The sequence below is a fragment of the Heptranchias perlo genome, chromosome 18 (genome assembly GCF_035084215.1).
Source record: "Heptranchias perlo isolate sHepPer1 chromosome 18, sHepPer1.hap1, whole genome shotgun sequence".
Classification (NCBI taxonomy): Eukaryota; Metazoa; Chordata; class Chondrichthyes; order Hexanchiformes; family Hexanchidae; genus Heptranchias; species Heptranchias perlo.
Genome location: NC_090342.1, coordinates 42392455 through 42416428, shown reverse-complemented (window position 1 = coordinate 42416428; position 23974 = coordinate 42392455). Strand labels below are relative to the sequence as shown.

The window sequence follows — 23974 nt, the reverse complement described above, 5'->3', positions numbered from 1 at the left end:
CCACTTCATTGTTCAACATCTCACTACTCAACGCTGCTGCCAACAAAATATCCAGTTACAATGAAGAACTAATAACAAAAGGAAAAGACATCCAAATATATTTTTGTAACATCCTTCACTACATTTAAATCAGAGAAAAAGCTGCAATTAGAGTCATAGAGTCATAGAGTTATACAGCACGGATAGAGGCCCTTCGGCCCATCGTGTCTGTGCCGGCCATCAAGCCCTGTCTACTCTAATCCCATATTCCAGCATTTGGTCCGTAGCATTTCAAGTGCTCATCCAAATGCTTCTTGAATGTTGTGAGGGTTCCTGCCTCCACAACCCTTTCAGGCAGTGAGTTCCAGACTCCAACCACCCTCTGGGTGAAAAAGTTCTTTCTCAAATCCCCTCTAAACCTCCCGCCTTTTACCTTGAATCTATGCCCCCTTGTTATAGAACCCTCAACGAAGGGAAAAAGCTCCTTAGTATCCATCCTATCTGTGCCCCTCATAATTTTGTACACCTCAATCATGTCCCCCCTCAGCCTCCTCTGCTCCAAGGAAAACAAACCCAATCTTCCCAGTCTCTCTTCATAGCTGAAGTGCTCCAGCCCTGGTAACATCCTGGTGAATCTCCTCTGCACCCTCTCCAAAGCGATCACATCCTTCCTGTAGTGTGGCGACCAGAACTGCACACAGTACTCCAGCTGTGGCCTAACCAGTGTTTTATACAGCTCCATCATAACCTCCTTGCTCTTATATTCTATGCCTCAGCTAATAAAGGCAAGTATCCCATATGCCTTCTTTACCACCTTATCTACCTGTTCCGCTGCCTTCAGGGATCTGTGAACTTGCACACCAAGATCCCTCTGACCCTCTGTCTTGCCTAGGGTCCTCCCATTCATTGTGTATTCCCTTGCCTTGTTAGTCCCTCCAAAGTGCATCACCTCGCACTTTTCCGGGTTAAATTCCATTTGCCACTGTTCCGCCCATCTGACCAACCCATCTATATCATCCTGCAGACTGAGGCTATCCTCCTCGCTATTTACCACCCTACCAATTTTTGTATCATCAGCGAACTTACTGATCATACCTTTTACATTCATATCCAAGTCGTTAATGTAGACCACAAACAGCAAGGGACCCAGCATCGATCCCTGTGGTACCCCACTGGCCACAGGCTTCCAGTCACAAAAACAACCATCACCATCACCCTCTGCCTTCTGCCACTAAGCCAGTTTTGTATCCAAAGTGCCAAGGCACCCTGGATTCCATGGGCTCGTACCTTCTTGACCAGTCTCCTGTGCGGGACTTTATCGAAGGCCTTACTGAAATCCATGTAGACCACATCCACTGCGTTACCCTCATCCACACGCCTAGTCACCCCCTCAAAAAATTCAATCAAATTAGTCAGACATGATCTACCCTTGACAAAGCCACGTTGACTATCCCTGATTAATCCTTGCTTCTCCAAGTAGAGACTAATTTTGTCCTTCAGAATTTTTTCCAATAATTCTAAAATATAAAATTTAAGATAACAAATCAATAGCCTGTTTGATTGTGAAATGATCAGACTCAGACAATCCCTTAGCCAGTATTTTTAATAACAATTTCATTTCCAGATGAGCACCTTTGAAATAAAGTTGTGTGTGTGTGTATGCATGCAGAATCTGTGGGTGTGTGCATGTGTTTGGTATGTTTATTGTCTGTGGTGAGTGTATATGTATGTCTATGAGTGTGTGTGGGTGCATGTGGATGTATGATGTCTGTGGGTGAATGTGTGTATGTGTTTATATGCATGCGTGTGTGTGAATGGGTGGATATGTGTATATGTGGTGTGTGTGTGTGCGCGCAGATGTGTATGTATGTATGGTGTCTGTGTATGTATGGTCTGTGTATAGATATTGCTTCTGCTTTGGAGTTGGAAGCTCCTATCCCTGTAGCTGATAGATTACCACTTGCAAGATATATTTCATTTACTTTTTTTAAATAGAAAGTTTTTAAAATCGCCTTACAGGAGCTTTACCTTTCTTCCTACTGATTTCCTTGTTTCATATTGGTAGTAATCAGTTTTTTGTTGATCAGCTCTTATCGCTGCTGCATTGTGATAATGTGATCTGGGTGCGCATTTTAACTGGGCAATAGACAATTGGTGTGTGCCCTCAGTACATGACGGACATTAATGACAAAATGCTGCAACTTGACTAATTTGGAGGGACTGTTTCTGTGATGTTGCCTGGACACCCTTTTCATTCAATGTAACATTAATCTAAACTAAAAATGAGAACAATAAATTCCCATTCTCTATTTAAAAATTAAAGCACACTCTGATTTATTTCACTGTCTGCAGAAGATATCAGAATTCTGTGGGTTTTTTCTTACTTTGCCTCCCAGGTTAAACAGTCTCCAGCTACACATCCTGAAAGCAACTGACCAGAGTTCACTTTTCATCTCTCCTACATGTCTCACGGTAACAAGTGAAAGACAATACCGCTATGTGTCAAACCTGTATCACATGTGTATTTTGTGTAGTCACCCTTTTATTAGTCAAGCATAGATGACTGTCAGCATATTTTGACCCAATGTACCACAAGTATCTTTGATTTGCAACCTCTGCTGTTCTTATATGATCGCCTTTTGTATTAATCAGTCAGCATAAAGTAGTTAACACAAGTGTGTTTTGTAAGGTTTACAAAGCCATTGAGTGTACACATGAGAAACAAAGCATTTTGCTTCTAATACAATTAACAGAATTGTGAAATTGCTAATGTAGCAGTAGCTGTAGCCGTGCTAACAAGATGTAGTTGTAGCCACAAGATGAGATAGCTGTCCAAACTGCCAAACCTTAAACATGACAATGGGGCCTTAGAATTGTTAGCTTGAGAACAGACATAGAATGTGAGATAACAGGCCCAAAGTTGCTAACCCTAGCCTTGGGAAAAGCATAATGAGATAGGATGGAGAAGCAGCCCCTCTCTGGAGTTGTCAAGCTGAGGATTGGCCAACTAAAGGATATGGCATCTTGAGGACCACTCAATCATCTTCTGCCCACGAACGGCAGAGATAAGGAGTAGGCCGACTCTTTTCCCTTTGTTAGGAAGATACACGACATCTTACTGGTCACCTCGCCCTTTAGAAAGACCCCGATAGGGTAATGACCTCTGTTAATACCAGCCCTGTGCCCGTCCTCAAATGTGGCATAAAAGAGAGACCCATTGTGAGAGTTAGGTTGTAGAGAACCAGGACAGGAGCAAGGGCTGACCCTGGAGAGGAACCAGGCAGTAGCAGCCAAACAAGGAGAGGATCCGGATCTGAACAGAGGAAATCCCTGGCGGGGTAGGGCCGACGGATGGAAGAGGCCCCAGGCGGGCGGAAGCTTCCTTCAACACTCCTACAAAGTGGGCACGAACTCTACCCAGCAGGGAACGGGTGATATAGTTCTTGTTCTGTACTGTTAGCTGCTGCTTAGGCACACATAGATGCTGACCATTGTGTAAAGCTTAATAAAACACCGTTGTACCATATTGGAGTCACATCGAACATTGGGAAAGGGCAAAAGTACCCTACACAAGGGTCACTAGTGTAATAACTTGAACCACACTAATATCCTCATTCTTCATACCAGCTGACTCAACAGGGATGAAAAAGACCGTTGCAGTCAGTCTGGCTGGGTGTCAACATTCAAAAAATAACAAATTACACTCTCTTGCTTATAGCCTCAACTAATTCTTTTGTCAAAAAGCTATTCAACTCCCTCTTGAATCTTCCCACACTATTCATCTACAGTGTCTCCCTAGACATGTTATTATACATATTTGCCACCCTCTGTATAAAGTAGTTAAATGTAAACTGTCTGTTAACTTCTCTCTTGAGATTAAGGCTCTGTTCCCTAGTTACAGGGTTTGTAGTTACGTCAAGCAATTTATTTAGGTTCAGTTTATCTATTCCTCTCGGAATCTTGAAAACTGCGATAAGTTCTCCCCTGAGCCTTCTGATCTCCAACGTAGATGATACTGAAAAAATAAATTCCACAAGATATTGCAAATTAAACTGTGACAGTAGGACAAGGAGGACACAGGTTCAAACTAAAGAAAGTTGAATTTAGGACTGATGTTGGGAAGTTATTCTTCACACTGTGTCCGTCGTGGCTCAGTGGTAGCACTCTTACTCCTGAGTCATGGAGGTTGTGGGTTCAAGTCCCACTCATGTTGTTGTTTATGGGAGCTTGCTGTGTGCAAATTGCCTGCTGTGTTTTCTACATTACCACAGAGATTACACTTCAAAAGTAATTAATTGGCTGTGAAGTGCTTTGGGGCATCTTGAGGTTGTGAAAGACACTATATAAATGCAAGTGATCAACACTTGGTGTGGACTTCTGAGTAGTCAAGTTGGAAAATCATGCAATCATTTAGGAAATGGATGCTATGGTGAAGGGACTACATGGTTTTTCTGGATGTATGAGCTAAAATGGGCTGAATATCTTCCTCATCTGTATTCATCCAATGATCTTGTAAACATCATCACTTTCTTTCGTCTCTCCTTGTAGCTCAAGTGTCTAATCCCCAATATCAATTTAGTTACCCTCCTTTTATTACCTCCACAGTTCGGATGTCCAGAACTGCACACGTAACGCCAGGTGAGGCTGAACCAGTGCTCTAATTCAAGGTCGCTATAACCTCTCAGGATTTATGTTCCATTCCGCTAGTTATACACCTTGCCTTGCAAAGGTCAGAAGTCTTTAGCAGCATAAAGGTCGCTGGGCTTGCACTGATACCTGAAGTGAGCCTACCAGAAACATTTTGGGTTCCAATGTACAACATCTGTGGCTGAATATAATTCAGCTTTACTGTCTGTAAATGAGATTTCAGAAGAGTATTAAAGGATTTGGGATCACAAAGAACAAGAGTCGAGGCTTCCTAGGCCCCCACACATCTGGTGCAAATACTTGTTTGACTGCCTGATCCACCCTAAGAGCTGATTAAAGGTAAAGTAACTGCATTTTCGATTAATAAGCAAGCTTGCCTCAACAATGGAACTAAGCCTTGATCATGTGATCTATTATTCTTGTTTTGTCTCGACACTTAAGTTTAAATAATATTGCAGTGCAAGTAGCAAAGCAGCTAAACTGCTGTTACTTTAAAGTAGATTGTGCACAAAATAACAAGAGCTGAATCCCTCATATTAAACAACTAATGTCACAAGGCATACATATTAATGAAGCAGGCAACAATTTTGCAATTTACAAGAATACATTTTGAAGTTCTTTACAACCATGTCCCCATTGAACAGCATGAACTGTATTACATATTAAGCGCATGCTAAAATCGGATTTATGAAGAGAACTAGCAATGTACATTTAATGAAAACTGCAAGGGTTTTTATATTTTCAAGTATTACTTTTTTTTTTAGCCTATCTGGAGCTCTGAAGCTCATTCTTTACTAATAATCTTCAGCTTGCTATGTTTCCAAGCAAATATTTGGCAGCTAATGGAATCAACATGACTTCACAAGCACTCACCTCCAGTATATAAGGATAGCTACCAGCATCATCAAACACAGGAAGGTGAGAGCTGACACCACCACAAGAGGGATAATTGCCTTTTTTTCTGTCTCTAAACCAACTGCCAAACCTATACGAGACTCATGGCTGCTGTTACTGGCCTCTGTAGTTGTAGAAAAGGGAAAAGGATTAAAAACAGTTTTACCATGAACAAACCAGAATAAAAAGAGAAAACACACTGATGAGGATACAATACCAACTTAATTGTTCCATGGCTAAAACTCCATTATACTCCTGAAATATTACTTGCGTGACACTACTTACCTGTACAACATAAAATGCCTGCAATTAGTTTCAAGCCAATCATGAGAGAAGTGAAGATGAAGGACAGTGTCAAACGCAGAATTAATTAGCCAGAGAAAGCATAGTCCCAGTGCCACAAAGCCAAAGCACTTACCTCACAAGAAGGCAATCTATGGGAGTTGAGCTTCTAATGATTAGACTTCTGAAGAACACTTTTAATATCAAAAAAAACCTGGCATCACAACTGGATGGCATTTCAAACTGACAATAGAACTTTGGTTTGAATTGAAACCGATCACAGGCAGTGCTCCTTTTGTCTGAAATTAGCCACGCACAAAATATTACAATGGAACATTTTGAGATTTTTCCAATTCATATTGGCTACGTGATTGGAAAGTGAATGAGTAAATAAATATGCTTGAATATTGTTACTCTTTTGCTGTTTGATCAGCATTGGTGTTCCTTATGAAATAAAAATGTACTTTGCTTTCTGTAATTACTTCTTTGCTTCTTTTCCACTCTCTAGCTCTTTCTGTAGGTATCTCTGTTTTTCTGTTATCTTTCTCTGTCTCTACAGCTCTCTCACACTTTCTCCTCATGCTGTCTGTAACTTTTGGTGTCAAACTCTTTTCTCGCTCTTTTACTCTCTATCTTTTTGTAAAACTCTCCTTCCCTCTGTTTCCTCTCTCTTAACTGCCCCAAATATATTCCTCTACTGATCTACTCAATTTCTCTGGCTTTGTTAAAGCCCAGGGTGTGCAGCAAATGGCAGCCAACATGTCGGAGGTGGGTACTGTGATCATGTGGGGACAGGCTGACTGACAGCTTGTGCAATGCTTAGAGGTGAAAGAGAAACAGAGGCATTGGAGCTGGTCGCTATACTGAGAGGAAGTGGGGGTCTGGTCAACATGTGGGATGGAGTAGATGGAGATGTTGGGGTGGGTGACCTGGGCCTCAGGCGTGGTATCCCTCGGGAAGGGGGAAAGAGGTTGGCAACATTCTGGGAGTGGGGTGAGGAAGAAGAAGAATATTCTATACTAAACGCCTAAGTTATGTGAGCTGCAAATACAGCAAGTTGCAAGTGCCACTAAAATAAGGAAGTTATGAAAATCCCAATGTTGCAATTGCTATATAGAATGTCAACTGTTGGTAGCTGATGCAAAGTACAGAATAGGATGATTAAAAACATCCCAAGTAAAATGGCCGGGGTGAACTTCCGTTATCTCCATAAATTAAACGTTATTCTCAGTATATGACAACTGCTTTGAAGCTGCATGATTTACTTTGATTAACCAACTTTTCCCTGTACATCCCCATTGAGCAGCATGTGCTGTATTTATCCATTTCTAATTCAAAACTGCAGGGTTAATTTTAACATTGGTGAGACCAGTTAAGCAGCAACTCACATTAAGGCACTTCCATCTTACAAACTTTACCTGTTCTTACTCTGCCTCTAAAAAGTTGGTACCCAGTCCTCTGCAACACTTGAAAATGGGAACCATCTGTGATTCTAGTCAATAACTAAAAACATATATTTTTAAAAATAAGACTGACAATGATAAACAGAATTGCTCCCTATACACACACATATACATGGCCAAAGACATGAAAAATAATTTGCTTTGCAACTTAACATGATTATATAACTCAACCACAAAACATCCACACTGTACAGTTGCAATCAGACTTCTTGGAATGTGGGAACACAGACTGATGTCTTTAGTTGCAAATTAATTAAAGGCAACAAAGTTCTATAACCCCTGAAAGATACCTGGAATGTAATGACCCTGCAGTATGGCAGTGATAACAAAAACAGTTACCAAGAATATGTGGCTTAGTAAGATTTGTCAGCTTGCTTTTCCAAATACCATCTTAAAATAGTGTCACAATGTGATCTGTTTTACAGGATTGCTCACAATGGATTGGTAGGAAAGTGCTGCCCCCTGGAGGAATTCTCCATTATATTTAATTTTGCAGTTATTTTATTCTGTACTCCTCAGCTTTTCGCAGCATCCTGAAAATGGTTTCCAGGGAACAGGGCTCTGTAATAGACAGTTGGTACAAAGTTGGGTCTGCGGTTTTGCCAAACTTGCCAGGACCTTTCCCAATGTTGGGGGGTGGGGGGTGGGGGGGAAGGGAGGCCCAATGGGCGCAGCAATGCGCGGAAAACACATTTTACGTTACATCAATTGCTGCTGCCTGGCACTGTTTAGCTTTGCCAATGGCAGCGCTCTTTATTGGAGTCTTCCAGCGCAACACGGGTTTTGGTACCTCTGAAGGTAACAACACTGAGCCGTTTATATTAAAGGATTGCCTCCAACAGTGCGCTTATCATCAGAGGCAATCTTGTAGTATAAAGGCAGTACAAGAAAGGGCCAATGTCAGTATCTTAAATAGGCAAAATATTTATTACAGAACACTGTCAACGTAATATGAACATAAATATGCAACAAGTAAAGGCTATTCGACCCATCAAACCCAGTCCTTCACAGATCATGTCCAATCAGCCCCATCATGACCTCGCTCCCACTGAATGAATCTCCTGAGGGACATTTCTCCCTGACCCGCAAAGGAATTAAGTAAAACCCAACAATATCTATCATTTCTGAATCTCCACGATTCAACTCTAGCTAGTTCCTTTCTATGGATAACGTTCCCTTAGTCACAGCAGCACATGCACCATGGAGTACTTGATTATCTGTCCCCATGCTTATCCCTATAATTTTCAATCCTATTCTCAGCTAGCTACTTACTGAGTTCATTTTTGAAGGAATCAAACAACACATATTTTCTGCTTTTTAATGTTTTCAGTGCATTTTGAAGTGACTGTCATTGAGGAATAAAGAAGGTACTTCACAAAGAAGTGATCAAAATAAATTGTTTAGTCAAAAATAGCATAAAATATCACAGGTAAAAACTTTCTTGTATTTCAAAATTATGTACCCAAGATTACTGTTAACCTAACTACTGCATAATTTGATGCATTCAATATTAAACATTAAAAGTAAATAATGTATTGCATTAACATTGTTGACATTTTGAGGTAGTTGCGTGAACGTTTAAAAATTATGTGCAAAATTGGAGGAGAAATCATGTTGTTTAAAGAATATAATAAATTCTAACATTATTTGTGTTGTAAGACTACGTGCGCTTGGTCCTTTTAGAGATTCAACATAAAAAGTATCTGATGAGCTTTGGGAGAATCTCTCACACGATTGATTCGCCACAGGCTCATTCAGTAGTTTTTTTGGCACATCAGTCAGAGAACCCAACTCTAACAATCGCATAGGTGGTCTTCAGAGACTTCAAGGGAGCTGTGAATGGTAACATCCCAGGCTGGAGGAAATAGGGTTGCTAATTTCTCACCACAGTGCTGTGCAGATGAACTAGAGAGCTCACTTGCCCCACTAACTAGGCTCAGCCAAATTACATGTTAGGCAACATTATCATGTCATTGTACTTTTGGTTCTTACCAGACATGACAGGGTCATGGACATTCTGAAGCAGGTAAGTGGTCTCCTCCAGTTTGTAGTGGGAGTACCGAAGTGCCAGCACCTGTCAATTGATGTGCCCTTTAGTCCATTATGGTAGACCCTTTGCCTTGTATGGCAGTGTTCAGAATGCCTGCTGAAGGATCCTACAAGAGGTAAGCTATCCTCCTACCACTTGGTATCATTGTGTAAAGTCTAGACCCTGAATCCTATGTCTTTGAGGGCTGTGGGTGCTCTCCTAACAGATATTCCATTGTCATCCTCATTATCTTTGCTCCTTTACATTGAGATGCTGATGACTTCTGGGCGCAGCTCTGAGAAACAGGATATGGAAGAAATCTGTGGAGATAAGAAAAATATTTTCATCAATTGATTTTGGACTATCCATTAGTTGCAGAGGCTTTTGCATTAAGATTGGTTCAGAAGACAATGAAGTAACAATTTATTTACTTCAAGCACGATGAATAAATATGGGCATAAGATACGATACATACGATTTCCAAGACTTTACTAAATAGTTTTGGTATGCTTACAAAGGAAGATTTTATGCACATTGCCAATACATGGCAGCACACTTACCAGAATGAGATGACTCTGATGTCTCACTTGCCCAGAACATTCGACAGTTTGACTGTTGATATCTTTGGCTAGCTGAGTATCTCCTGTGAATACCATTTTTTGATTGTGTGCTATTTTACTGATGGACACGCATTTAAAGTTATTTTTGGTCACTTAGTTAGAGTTACATATACGGGGTACTTTTGTGCGGCAAAGCTCCTGTCATGAAGCCTTGCATGCCAGGAGCACAGATCGGAGAATTGGGCTTGGAGGTCAGTGCTCCTGATATTTTAGCAGTCAGTAAATTTAATGACTAGAAAATCGGAAATGCTGTCAATCAGACACACTAGCCTCTGCTCCTGATTCTCTGGTCTACACTCCTTGCAAGTGAGGCTCTGTGCCAAGAGCCTCATCTCACTAAACTTACCCTATAATGAGGTGTGGGCCTTCTGTGGTGAGCAGTGGGGTCCTAGTGCCACAGGAAGCAGGTTTCAATTTGATGTACTGTTTTATCACTACAAACGGCTCTGCTTCTTCTGTCTGATTTTTGTTTTGCCACCATTTTATACTCTGGTGGCAACTCTCTCAGCATTACATGCTATGTTCATCCGTATAGTTAAGTGGCTTGTTCTATTTGCTCGAGTGGTAAATTTGACGACTTTCAACAAACACATGACTGGATGTGTTAACTTGCCATCAGTGGTAAGTTAAGATACTGTGGGTCGGAGCACACAGCATCAACAGGTGGGCGGTAAATGTATGTGGTTACAATTGGAAAAGTATTTCAACTGCCTTTCTATCCAACAGTTCAAAATAGAACCCCAACATTCTCCGGTTGCAGCTTTGTTTTGTTCTTTTGTTGTTTGCCACAGTTTAACTGCATCAGAATTCACTTTAAAATGGTGCATCAATCAACAACCACATAACTGCAATGCCCCTCACAGAAATAGGAAATTCTGTATTACATTTGAATAGGAAACTAAAATATATTGATCAACAGTAATTAAGCATGTTTGCTAATCCACTGTTGTATTGGTTACAAGTTCATGCTACAAAATGGAAGCAAGAACACCCAACTCAGTAAGGAATATAGAATAACACACAAGAATGAGTGTCTTACATTTCTATGAGGATTCATTTGATACCAGAAACATATCAGCATCACCTGAACTCCAAGAAGTATTATGCCCCAAAAACACACTTACCTTTAATATTCTAATCAGATATGCAGGTGTATTTGATAGGAACAGCTTATTTACATTTTTATCAAATTCTGTATATTTCATGCATTATGGCAGGCACCAAGGGCAGCAGGCTGGACTAAATTAAAGGACATCAATTAAAACACTACTACCTTCATTAGATTGAAACTCAATCACTGTTGTACCATTAAATTTAAACTCAAACACTATTGTACCATTAAATTTAAACTTAAATGCTATTGTACCATTAAATTTAAACTCAAACACTATTGTACCATTACATTTGAACTCAAACACTATTGTACCATCAAATTTAAACTTAAACACTATTGTACCATTAAATTTAAACTCAAACACTATTGTACCATTAAATTTAAACTTAAACACTATTGTACCATTAAATTTAAACTCAAACACTATTGTACCATTAAATTTAAACTTAAACTCTATTATACCATTAAATTTAAACTCAAATGCTATTGTACCAATTAATTTAAACTTAAATGCTATTGTACCATTCAATTTAAACATAAACGCTATTGTACCATTAAATTTAAACTCAAACACTATTGTACCATTTAATTTAAACTTAAACGCTATTGTACCATTAAATTTAAACTCAAACACTATTGTACCATTAAATTTAAACTTAAACACTATTGTACCATTAAATTTAAACTGAAGTACTATTGTACCCACCGGATTTATGTGGCAATGTTATTCGCTTATTTTTTCCACTGTATTTTGTAAGGTAATAGTTGGCCTTGTATATTAAAGATTCTCTTTTCTAAACAGAATATGTTCCTCTAGATCAGAGAGCACATACTTTCATAATCTCTTTTTGACTTGACTATCTATGAGTTATAAAGTCAGGGAAGTAAGATAGACAGCACATCCCAAGAACCTGTATAATGCATTTGTTACTGTCATAATTTTTTTTTAACCAAAAAGAGGATACCTGTGGATCAGACAGCGTCATTTCTCCTATCCACAAATACATTCCTCTATCATCGTCCATACAAATCAAGTTTTTCTTTTCTAATTTGCTAGCAGAGTTTGAATATATTTGTATCCATTTTACAAGGTCAACTATATTATTCAATTGCAATGTTACACACTTCTCAAATTACCAAAGAAGCTAATTCCAGTGCCAGTTTATAATGAAGCTCGAACACTTGCTGAACCTTGATATCGCAATATAAATTATTTACAGTTGCCATAGGATTACATTTTAGGAGATCATTCTGTGTTACTGAGCAACCAATCTCATAATAACTCCATTTCTGAATTTGTTTCGAATGAATTGATAACAATGCAATTAAGTAAAGCATAATGTATGGGCATGATGGCAATTTTGGCTTAACTTGGATCATACCTGAATCAGAATTATTGGAAATTAAAAGTCAAAGTTTGGTTTCTATTAACCTAACATTTCACTGAATTTTATAGATGCAGGCCAGCTAGTATAGCTGCTATCAACCATTATTACAGTCACAGAGATACAGAAATGAACGGGACAACTTAGTACTGAGTCCTTTCAGACCTCAGTAAGAATTCCACTACCAAGGTCTCTGTCCATCATCTCAGGAACTACATGAGTTTTACCTTTGGCTTTGCAAATTGTTTTCAATCATAACTAACCTGCCTCATAAACGTCGAATAAAGTTGTTTCAAGCCCACTAGTTACAGATGGAGCTGAAGACAGTGATGTCCTTGGTTCTGCTGCTTTACCTGTGCCTGTTGTACTGTCTAATTCTCTATAATTATACTCGAGGGAACTTAACACCACTGAAGTTTCATTAACAGTTAGACTATCAGGTGCACTCTGGCCTGAGCCACTCTCCTCTTCAGTGGTCAGGAAAGTGCTAGTCCTAGAATGTGTTGGGGACGGTTTCATAGTTACTGTTGCGGTCCAATTATGTCTTGTTATTATTGTTGGTCTTTTGTGCTTTCCGGTGGATACATTTGGTGTCAGTGCTGTTGCCGTGTAGTGATTTCTGTCCACATCTGAATCTGTTAAATTGATGTTAAGAGTGGTGATGAATGACTTTTCTTCAGAAGATGCAGGTGATCCTGATATGATTTGGGGATACTGACTATTCTGCTCCTCTGTAGTGCTGAATATTTGCCCACTTATGTGCGGTATTGCCTTTTCCTCAGATTTGGGGTACAATGTTGCTGGAACACTACCATCTGTCTCAGACAAATCAACTTCAGAACCAGAAGACCACAATTCTGCATCATGACTTTCACTCAGCAATGTGACAGAGGAAGGTACGGAAGGAGCTGGTAAAGGGGCAGCAGAAACTGGCATAGTTATCTCGCTGCTGGGAGTTGTAGCTGGAACAGAAACGTATGTTGCATCATCGTTTGATAAAGACAGGCTACTAGGAACAGAAAACTGGTTATTGGAAACAGTGGAGGAAACATAAGGGAGCGCATTATCACTGGAAGAAATGAGGGAAACATAAACCATTGTCTCATTTTTCAATAATGTTTCTGTATCATTCAATGATCTTGTACTACTAGAGACACTAACAGTAGGTTGCAGCGACAATTCATTACTGGATAAAGCAGGAGCAGCTGGAGTTGACATTTGGCTGTGGGGAAAGACAGGAGTAGCATACGAAGATATCTTGCTTTCATAGGAGGTAGGGATCACTTGAAGCAACATATCAGCAACAGAGGGTGTAGAAGTAACATGGAATGTCTCATCACTGGGAACAGCAGAAGGAGCCAGAGGCAACATCAAAGTATTGGAAAGAGCAGGAGTAACATGAAGAAATATTTCATTCTCTTTAGAACTAGGGTAAGTTTGAAGAGACATCACACCACTGGGTAAAGGAAGGGCAGATTCAAGCAACAGGTCACCAACAGTGGCTGCAGTAGTGGTACGCAGCACTAGCTCACTGCTAGATGCAGCAGAAGTCATATCCAGTGATGCTGGAATTTCAGAAGAGGTTTGAAGATCATGAGGAAGTATCTCACTAGAAAAGGAAGTAGGGGTAGTATGGAGAAGTACCACATTGCTAGCTAAAGGAAGGGTAGCTTGAAGTAATACATCAATACTGGCTGGTAGAGATGAGCCAGGCAGTCCCACTTCATCACAGGAAGCAACAGAGGTAGCTTGAAGCAACATTTGACTGCTAGGAAAAATGTGGGCAGAAGGAGGAAATATCTCACTAGCTGGAGAATCAAAGGTCACATGCAATGACATTGCGTCACTCGATAAAGGATGGGTCATTTGAAGAAACACCTCACTATTAGCAGAAGCAGAGGATTGATGAAAAGATGCACTGAATAAGGAGGGAGTAGGCTGTAGCAGTACTTCATCATGGGAATAAGCAGAGGTAGCAAGAAAGGACACTTCTCTGTTTGAGGGCACAGTGGTAGTTTGAAACACCATCTCACCAGTAGAGTAAGGAGAGGTAGCTTGGACTTCCTTCTCTTTAGGTAAGGTGTTTGATCTGTCAATGGAATCTGGAGTACTGTGTAGATGCTTCTCTAGGTCAGAAGAAGGAGTAGCTTCTGAAAATATCATCTCACTAGATGCGAGTACGTTATCGTTGTAAGAGGTCACCATATCGGGCTGGACTGTTGCTGAATCAGGGACCACGTTGGGTTCTTGTAAATGAATAGTTTCATTGGTTATTGCTGTTTGCACTGTGCCAGAATCGATTAGAGGTGCAGCTGTAGTTGTTTCAGACAACAACTCAGGAGTTGAATTATTTATGAGACCATCTTCAGATGTTATAGGTTGAGGAACAATTCTGGGATCGATGGTGTATGCATTAAATATATTGTCAGATTCTGTGGTTGTACTAAAGCCTGGGACTTCCTTGGATGTAACTGGAACTCTCGTTTGCTGGGAATCGATGAAAATTTCATTCAAATCCAGGGATCCCATGGCTGAAGAATAGTCTGAGTCCTCTAGAACTGAAGAGACTATGGTTTTGGTTTCAGGATGCAGGGCAGCACGTATCTCCTTGGACGTTGTTTCAATCACAGTGAAGGAGGACGGATAAATAATAACATTGGGAACGGCAACTTGCGTGGTTATTTCCTCATTCCCCTTGACAAAAGATTTTTCATTAGGAACAGCATTTGAGTTCTGCTCCTTGTCATTAACGGTTATGGACTTCATGCTTTCAGTTTCCACACTCTCCTCATTCCATTTGTGATTAAGAACTGGAGCCGTATAAGGTTCGGGTAAAATCGTTGCTACGTTTTCTGGATTATTTTCTTTTGGCTGGAGGAGAAAAAGAAAAAAGACACACCTGATATATACCATCTCCCAAAAGTCACGTGTATTCATCTGGAATTTCTGCAGGGTTTTCTCTAGTGGGAGATGGGCAGAACCGCTGGGGAGACGGCCTAAGTGGCTATAAATGGCCATTTATACCGTTTCTCCAAGGTTTCTGCCGAAGTTACGGCAGGAGATTGAGAGAACCCTGTGGGAATCCTCCCTCTTGTCTTTTTGCTTGCAGCACTGATTCTGCTTATCTGGACCTCCATGGCATGTTTTCCCCACTAAAATACACAGGTTAAATGTTCGCCAAACTCACAGCGGGACTGACTTTCCAACCCCCCACCACCCCACTCCCTCCCCACACCTGGATGCAAGTCAGCTGGAGTGCACCCAGAGTGTGCTCCACCTGACCTGACCTAAACCCACCCTGATTTGCAGTTTCAGGTCATTTTCCTAGGACCAATTCACTCCAGCAGCCAGAAGGCTTCCCACCCCAAAGATTGATGGGGGGGGGGGCCTGAAAAATAAGGGCACTTACATTTTCACGTCCTCCTCGGTCTTGCTGCCCACCCCTCTCAGCTCCTCCAATCTGAGGGGGGCTGGTGCAATGCCTCAGGCCTGCTTCTTCTGGGCGTCCATCCTATTGGCATTTGGGGAGGAGAGTGAGGGAGGAGGCACTGTGAGGTCACTCTCACTTCATTTAAATTCAGTTTGAGAACTTGCACCTATTTCAGGCACAAGCAATGGTGCCCCATGAAATTCCCGAAATCCCACGGCAGTGCAAAGTTCCAATTCCCCTTTTCATCTGCTCAGTGTTTGCCAGGTGAAAAGCCACAGGAAAATGCTGTTCTGTTTTCATTCCTGTTTAAGTAACAGAACCATCTCACAAGAGCAGGGCAGTTTAATATCATTTCTCAATTGCATAAAACTTAGCCGCATTTCTTGGCAGGATAAAAGGTCTTACTGCAACCTACGTGACCTAAGCACACAACTTGGACCAGAGGAATAATGAAGAGCTGAGAACAGATGACAGAGATGAACTGGAGAAAAATGAATAATTTGATGGAAGGAAGCAATTTACTCCCAGGATTTAGTTTTATACTGCCCTGGAGTTGTACTGTATGATACTAGTAACAAATCTTTCAACACATTTGCATGGAATCCTTGTGCCTGCTACTTTAATGAAGGTTATCAAAAATAGGATAGCACCTTTATTAATGTAGTGGACAAAGGAATTTCATGATTGCATTAACCATGAAGTTACACTGGGCAGTATAATAATAGACAAATGGACACACTCATTACTAATACTACACAATGTAATTTCAAGTCACTTGGAAATAACTATCCATGCAGAAGTTAATGCTGATCAGTGTCTTTTTTGGACTGTACTGTTCCAAAAGCTTAAAATCTCAAAAAGATAAAATACACTAATTAATTTAATTTGGATAGTGTACAAGTAATTTTTAGTATAATGGATTAAGTAACAGTTGGAAAATAAAGAAAAGCTCATAACACTTTTAAGTTGGTCCTGCCACCTTTAATTTTACTCTCATCTTGACATTCCTTGCAACTTCAGTCCTGCAATGTTGTCTTTCCGTCAGATAAGGATCTGCCAAAGCTTAGCATTTAATCAGCAGTGACCTCCAAATGGAAAGGTTTAACAAAAACTGTACATTTCATTTTTAAAATGGGATAGATAGGAGGGAATTAAAAGTAGTAACAATACCACTTGGTGCAGTTGATTATGCTTCAATAGTTCAAGATTTGTTCTTGTGGTTTAAAACATCTTTTAAAGCCTTTAAATGTGGTACTGAATTAAAACTCCCTCCTACCTACGTCTGAATCTATATGCAAAGTAATTCTTAAAGGCTGGGAACAGACAGCCAAAACATAATTGAAATATTTCCATTACCTCCAGGTCATCAAACGTATCATTAAAATTAAGAAAGGCATCAAAATCTGCAATATATAAAATAAAAACAGCATTATAGACTACAAAATAACTTTGAAAGATGGAAACAGTTGACTTCAGAACAAATGGAATTCTTTGCAAGGTACAATAGGAACAATTTTCTGCATTTGTTAGGTAATTGTTTATATTGAGGTATCATGATGTGCGATGTCTATCAAAATACAATTATTACAGTTTATACACTGGGCACATATGCTTATTGAGGGCTTCCCAATGGCTCAAGGGGAGATGTGTGGATGTGGGCCATACATATCAAGGAAGGTCCCAGATACAATACCTGGTCTGTATTGGTGGAGGGACAATACAGTCAGTACAGTGTCCTCAGGTGAGGGATGGGGGGAAAAATATCAGCTAGATATTCTGTTTTTGAAAGCTATCTGCTGAAAATTGGACATGTCATTGGAGGTCAGGTAAGGAACATTTGAGATCCAGGAATGTTCACTTGGATGAGGTGGGGGAGATTGCTGCCATCAGGGATCTGCTTGAAGCAACACCTTCAGGACAAGAGGGGTGAAAACTGAAAACAACAAATAATGTATGCTGCTCAGCCTGAATCAAAATTATATTTAAATGCACAAGCCAGGGGTTGCTTCAATGTCATTTGGTCATTCTTTCAAAATTAATGAAACAAATGTTCTGATGTTAGGATTAATAGTATCAGCTTTTAATTTCAAAATTTGGGTGATGATTAAAAACAAAAAACTTCTGTGACATGTGACATCCTGGTGCCAAAACACAAGAGCGGGCGTCAACCATATTGACACACGTGTCGGAGGGCAACATTAAAAAATGGACATAAACAGAGGAAATAGGGGCATAAAAGCAACTACTCAGATCCTGTCCTCAGTGCCATGACTTTAGTTTCCTAGCATTAGCAGTAGGGTGCTAGAAATTGCTCTTTGCACCTGTATAAATAACACCTATACTTATTTCAGTACTGAAAGTGTCGAGTGACCTCCTTAAGACGATGATTTAAAGAGGAGGGTCTCACTATGGATACTCATGTTAAAAATGAGAAACAGAGAATTTACAATTACCCTGAGAGACCATTTCACTTGTTTCTTGTATCTTTTACCTTTCCTTTTTTTGAACCCTTTCAATGGTGAGCACTGATGACATCCTTTGGGGAATCAGCTGGGATGACATATTGGCCCCAACAGTGCATAGGAACTGAACAGACATGTTTTGATGAAATGATAAGACTGCGGAAGTTAACGACTACATCAGAACATTAATCAGGCTTCCTCACAGTAACACTAGGAATTACTGGTGATGATATTATCGGATGAATGCTTAGGGGCAGATTTTCCTCTTATTGCGCTTGGGCATAAAGGCTCACCTGGGCACTGTGCATTGAGGAAAATCAGGCATTCGGATGTGCATAACGGAACCCACACAATCTTCTGCTCATTAATTTAAATGGATAGAAAATCAGACGGGCTCTGTTCTGCACATGGCATCCTCCCTACCCTGATGATCCTTCATGCAGAAGTGTAATAAATGGAAAGTATGCCCTTTAACGTGTTCATATGGCATTTCTCTACTACAGCCACTCTAAGGTTGCCTTTAGCCTATTTATTTTAAATGGGTTAATGCCTTCACTAAAATAGTGGACAAAAGAAAGTTATACGAATGCGATAAGCTTCAGTCAGATCATTTCCCCAATAGCAATTTCCAGGTTAGTGACTTCTCAGCTTTTTTTGTCACTCAGATAAACAGTTCTCACCATTGGCAAACAATTATTTAAAATAAAAACAAAAATGGGCATAAAAAGCAAAATCTAATGCAAACTAAAGTTAATACGAATTTTTTGCGAGTTTTTTTAATGTTTGATGCAAAGATTCTCTTGAAGCAAATTTCTGATAAATGTAGAAAATACATGTTTGTTGTTTGGTAACAGACTTGTGGAAAACAACTATGCAGTCAACAGGAAACTATTTCACAATGCCTTTGGCAACTTTAGCGAAAACATATTATGGGGCTGATTTTCGGGTTAGGTGCACAATGGGTGGGTAGTGAGCAGAGTGACCACACCACCTGGCCAGACATCAGCAAAAGGCCTGAACTATTTGGGCTTCATCTACATATTTTCGGCAAGCTGATAGACAGCTGATAATGGGTGGGTTAATCCAATGGCTCCTATGTGGAGCCAAGACGGAAATAAGAACTTAGAGGAGTTTGCGATCAGGGCTGGGGAGGGGGGGATGGGGGGGAGCACTGAGCAGCTAGCAGCGGGTGGGAAGATATTTTTGGGGCCAGGAGGGATTGATTAGGCTGAAAATTGCATTGGGGTTCTGCAGAAGGCATACGACCCTAATTTAAATATTAATAAGGTTCCTGCCAGTTTCGGGCAGGACACTGGCCACCCATTTAGACGCCTGCTCGAAAACTGAGTCAGGCAGGCCACGGTGGTCAGTGAGCGGTAGGTTTAAAAAAAATTGTCTTTCTACGGCCCCATTTTTCAGCACGAATGGGGCATTGGGCAGAAAAAACTCGACCCCATTATGTGCTCTAGTATAAGGGAGAATAATTGTCTTATTTAGTTTGTCAGTAATTTGTAATTATGCATCCAAGTATTCTTCCAATGCTAATATTTTGATTCAATATATTCACACATGTATTACACCCATTTAAAAAAATGTTAATCTCTACAATTTCTTGCAAAACACAGAAGCAAGATGGACTCAGACTCAGTTTGTTTGAATTTAATGTCTATTGATATAGTCACTGGATGCCAAAGACATTAAGGCCCTATTATTTTTTCATGTAAGCCTTTTGAAAAAGTTGGTTAATATGCTGCAAGATGTGGGAAGACTTGCCCTTTCCCTCACCTCGAACTTTCTTCCCTCACCCTTTGAAGGCACAGACTTGTGCTGGACCGTCCATCTGTATCTTATCCAATGTGGCTATCCCTCATGTGTGGGACTGTACAGGAAGTGTTGGCGGTCTCATGATGGTGGGACAGCACAGCTAAACCTGATCCCGTCCTCACCCCCATGTCACATATACACTTACAGTAGGGCTCACTGGATAGTGATCTGGAGAGGGAACCCTGCCTGATTTTTTAACTCTCTAATCCAGGGGTATTGAGGCCCCTACTGCCATCATGCCAGAGAACAGGAGCAAATTTTTCCAACCACAGCACTTATGTACAACAGATGTGTGTGGCACAAAACTAAATTTGCACTGTCCATATTCACCATTCTCTGTATGAAGGCAGTTTGCATATGAATTCTACATTCAAAATAGTACTCCTAATAATAATCGCACTTATAATGTCACAGACACATATATTAACCCAAGTACCAACATTTTCTCTCGAATATGTTGGGATTCTGAAATTATACAGGATACACAGTTTAACTTATTTGGAAGGAAACCTCCTGTACTGGACACTCTGTGTTCAGAATGAAATTAACTGCACACAGCTTTCCGAAAAGGAATGCCTCTTGTACCATTTACAATGCATACAGCGATGTCTCATGTTGAAGCAACCTTCATATCAAAATCAAGTACTGGGCTGCAAAAATTAATCCTATAACGTACTACAAATTTCATTCCACTTATTTTTTCAACAGATGCCGGGAATATTTCTAACATAATTTATGCTTATTTGTTTTTTTACAAATGTCTATAGGGAACAGCACAAAAAACAATCACAATACAATAACCAGATGATCTTACCTTTGCTTTGTCATGTGAAATGCTGAAAAGAAATGGTGATGAGATTCCCAACTTCCTTGTAGTTAAATAACACTGGTTGTGAAGTATTATCCAATCTCAAACCACTCAGTAGCTTATGAGGCATTTTTCACAATAGTGAGCAAATCTAATTAAAACGTAGCTTTGTTTACCACATACAACACACAACCGACACACACATGTCCCAAATAGATACAATGTGGCTCAGCTGCTGCTAATCTGCGATAATCATTAGAAGTGACATGTTAATCAAATGGCATAAGTTACGCTTTTGGCATAATAATTTCCCATTGCGGTGAAAACGATAAACAAAGTTTACAAGGTTAATCTACTCATTAAATACCCTGGATACTCATTATGGAGACAGCACTCATTGTAGTCTGCTACTCATTCCCACTCTGCTGCACTGAGGGGAGCAGGTGATACTTTTTACTTCCTGACACACATGTTGTCCATCACTATGTTTAAGAGTCCCCAGTCCAAAATATTGAGCAGTCTACATAAGTAGAGTTTTCATTGCCAGATATGGAATCCATATGCTCTTCTTGTGGTGACATACCCCACTTACCTAAACCTCCCAAGTATACATAGAGGTACTGATGGAATTTGACTAGCTAAAATCCTGCAGCCTAAAGAATGCGGGTAAGCTTCCTGCTGTTTGTTCAGCTAAGACCACTCTACCTCATTGGGATTTGCTTACAGTCGAATGGGAAGAATCCCAGCTCCTAGAGACAGATCTACCTTTCTAGATCCTATCAGTGAGCCAAATTGGCCAGTCAATAATCAACAGTGGCTGGGATTAGTGCACACCTGCCTGGCTCAGGTATTGCATTAACAAGTCTGCAAAGGGCGTCAACCTGGTTCCAATTTCCCAATGCCAAGCATGTCATCTTGGAACCAACTCAATGCCAAGGAAACTCTCCTTATCTCCCTCCCCCAAGGGTGATCATCACTACTCAGTCATTAGGGAACTGACGTTCACAAGTTTGAACCCTTGCCAGGGGGATTGCAGTATCATGAAGTTCTGCTCAGTGGGAGGTGAGCTGCATGACTCACTGTAAGATGTGTGAGGTCATTGCAACATCCTCCTGACCACTGATACACATAATGTCCCAATCACTCAATGGTTCCATCAATTGGAGGTGCAGAGATCAGCAGGACCTCTGTGCCTCTCTGCAACCCAATCAACATAGAAACTGAAACCTAGATATATAAATACATATCCACAAACCCATCCTCTAGGTAATGCCTTCCAGCAGAGTCATCCCAAGCATAAGAGTTTCCACATCAGCTATTTGATGAACCTCTGCTTTCAGCAAGGTGAAAGGACCTACATGGGTCATTGGAAGTGCCAGCCAGTTTGATATGTTAGACATCCAAGTCCATTGCTACCTGTCAGACACACTCATTATGAACTGCTTAAACCAAGTTCCCACATGAGGGGTTTTAGCAAAGAGATGAGTGAGGCTGCCATGGGTCTGCTACCACCTACAAGATGCTGAGCAATTGGTCAGTTTAGCCCAAAGCCCTCCCTCTCTGAAATAGCTTCCCCTTTGTACCACAAATCCGCCTCACAGTTTAGTTCTAGAGTTTACACGTGGGCTGAGAGAAGCTTCTGTTGCAAGCCTTGGAGCTCCAAGCCATGAAGACAAATAAAAATAGAATAGAATAGAAAAAAGGCGCTCAAACAATGATTCAAAACTGGAACTACTTAAAAAAAACTTTACAAAAATTAAGTAAAATGCACCAACAATTTTAAAGAATATAACGTACTGATCAAATTAAATATGTATTTCACCACTGCTGTAAGTGTCACTGGATATTCGACATCTATTATACCTGTAATAAGCCCTAATCAAAGGTAGAAGTAAACAGTTTATTAAAAAACAATATGCAAATAATAGCAGAATATTAAGCATTCATCTTTTAACATGGAATGATGGCCCTGTGAAATAATAACTCTGAACTCACAGGAGCAGTGAAGGGCAGTAACACAACATTGTGTGCACTTAGAATGACATATGGGGGCACTCCCCCCATTTCAACAGAGTTGATTTGAGTCCTTCAATCATCCATTTAAGCAATAGGGTGTTAACTGAGTGATTCTATTGTGTTGTTAGAAGCTGTAGGCCCATTTGGACTCCTACATTTGGCTGAATATATAAAGCTGATCTCTTTAACATACAAATTAAAACTCAAAGTGGAAGAAATCCACCACAGCAGATTAGTACCATATATGATTCCAATATAGACCAGCTTATACACAGTCTACATACAGACCACATACAAAGATGTTCAACATTTTAAAATTAATTTTTGAATAAACACAAGTATGAGAAGTGAAATTGTGGATGACACTAAATGTACACACAGTCCAAAGAAAATGAGCAGCAGAAAAGCAGAAACAGTGCAAAGAGCAGCACCTGCTGAAATTTAGGCAAAAGATGAAAAAATGTAGCAAAAATGAATCACACACAGAAATTCTCCACACTTCAATAGTTGTTTCTTTTGTGTGTTGTAAATAAGAAATAATCATTCACAGATTGGCTCCATCCCCACTTCATTAACCACAACTATGGCTAGTGATTGGCTTATTTCTATAGAATAACTGTGAAAATCAATCGAGGTGGTTACCACATTGAGCAATGATATTCCTGAACACATCCTGCTCCTTTATGCAGCGCTGTCTTTCACAAATTTTGGGCCAAATCTCCAGCTCAATTTGGTTTTTTTCCTCCTTCATTCAGAAGCTAGTTAAACATGGTCCACTGAATTATTAACCTGCATAATTAATTATTTTTAATGGATATATAAAATAGGTGTTATATTGCAATTATGAATCAAAATACTTACAATTAGCTTAGTTAGTTTAGAATAGTAAATGTTGTTAATTTCAAATAGAAATACATTTAATCCACCTTAAAATGCAAGTTCCCAAATGCGATCAGGTTATTGTTAATTTAAAGGCTCAAAAGATGTATCACTATCGGACATGAATCAATACAAATGTAAG

General features: G+C 40.0%; 1 protein-coding gene across 1 annotated transcript in view; it reads right to left on the bottom strand.

Moving 5' to 3' along the window:
• The window catches only part of LOC137334809 (receptor-type tyrosine-protein phosphatase zeta-like), a 256238-nt gene that overhangs the window by 70709 nt on the left and 161555 nt on the right, over positions 1–23974 (bottom strand). Inside the window, exons 11-13 of the mRNA XM_067999798.1 lie at positions 17200–17246; positions 12677–15284; positions 5500–5644 (exon numbers count right to left, since the gene is read on the bottom strand). Of these exons, the coding sequence (XP_067855899.1) occupies positions 5500–5644; positions 12677–15284; positions 17200–17246 (2800 nt within the window). The remainder of the gene's footprint in view (positions 1–5499; positions 5645–12676; positions 15285–17199; positions 17247–23974) is intronic.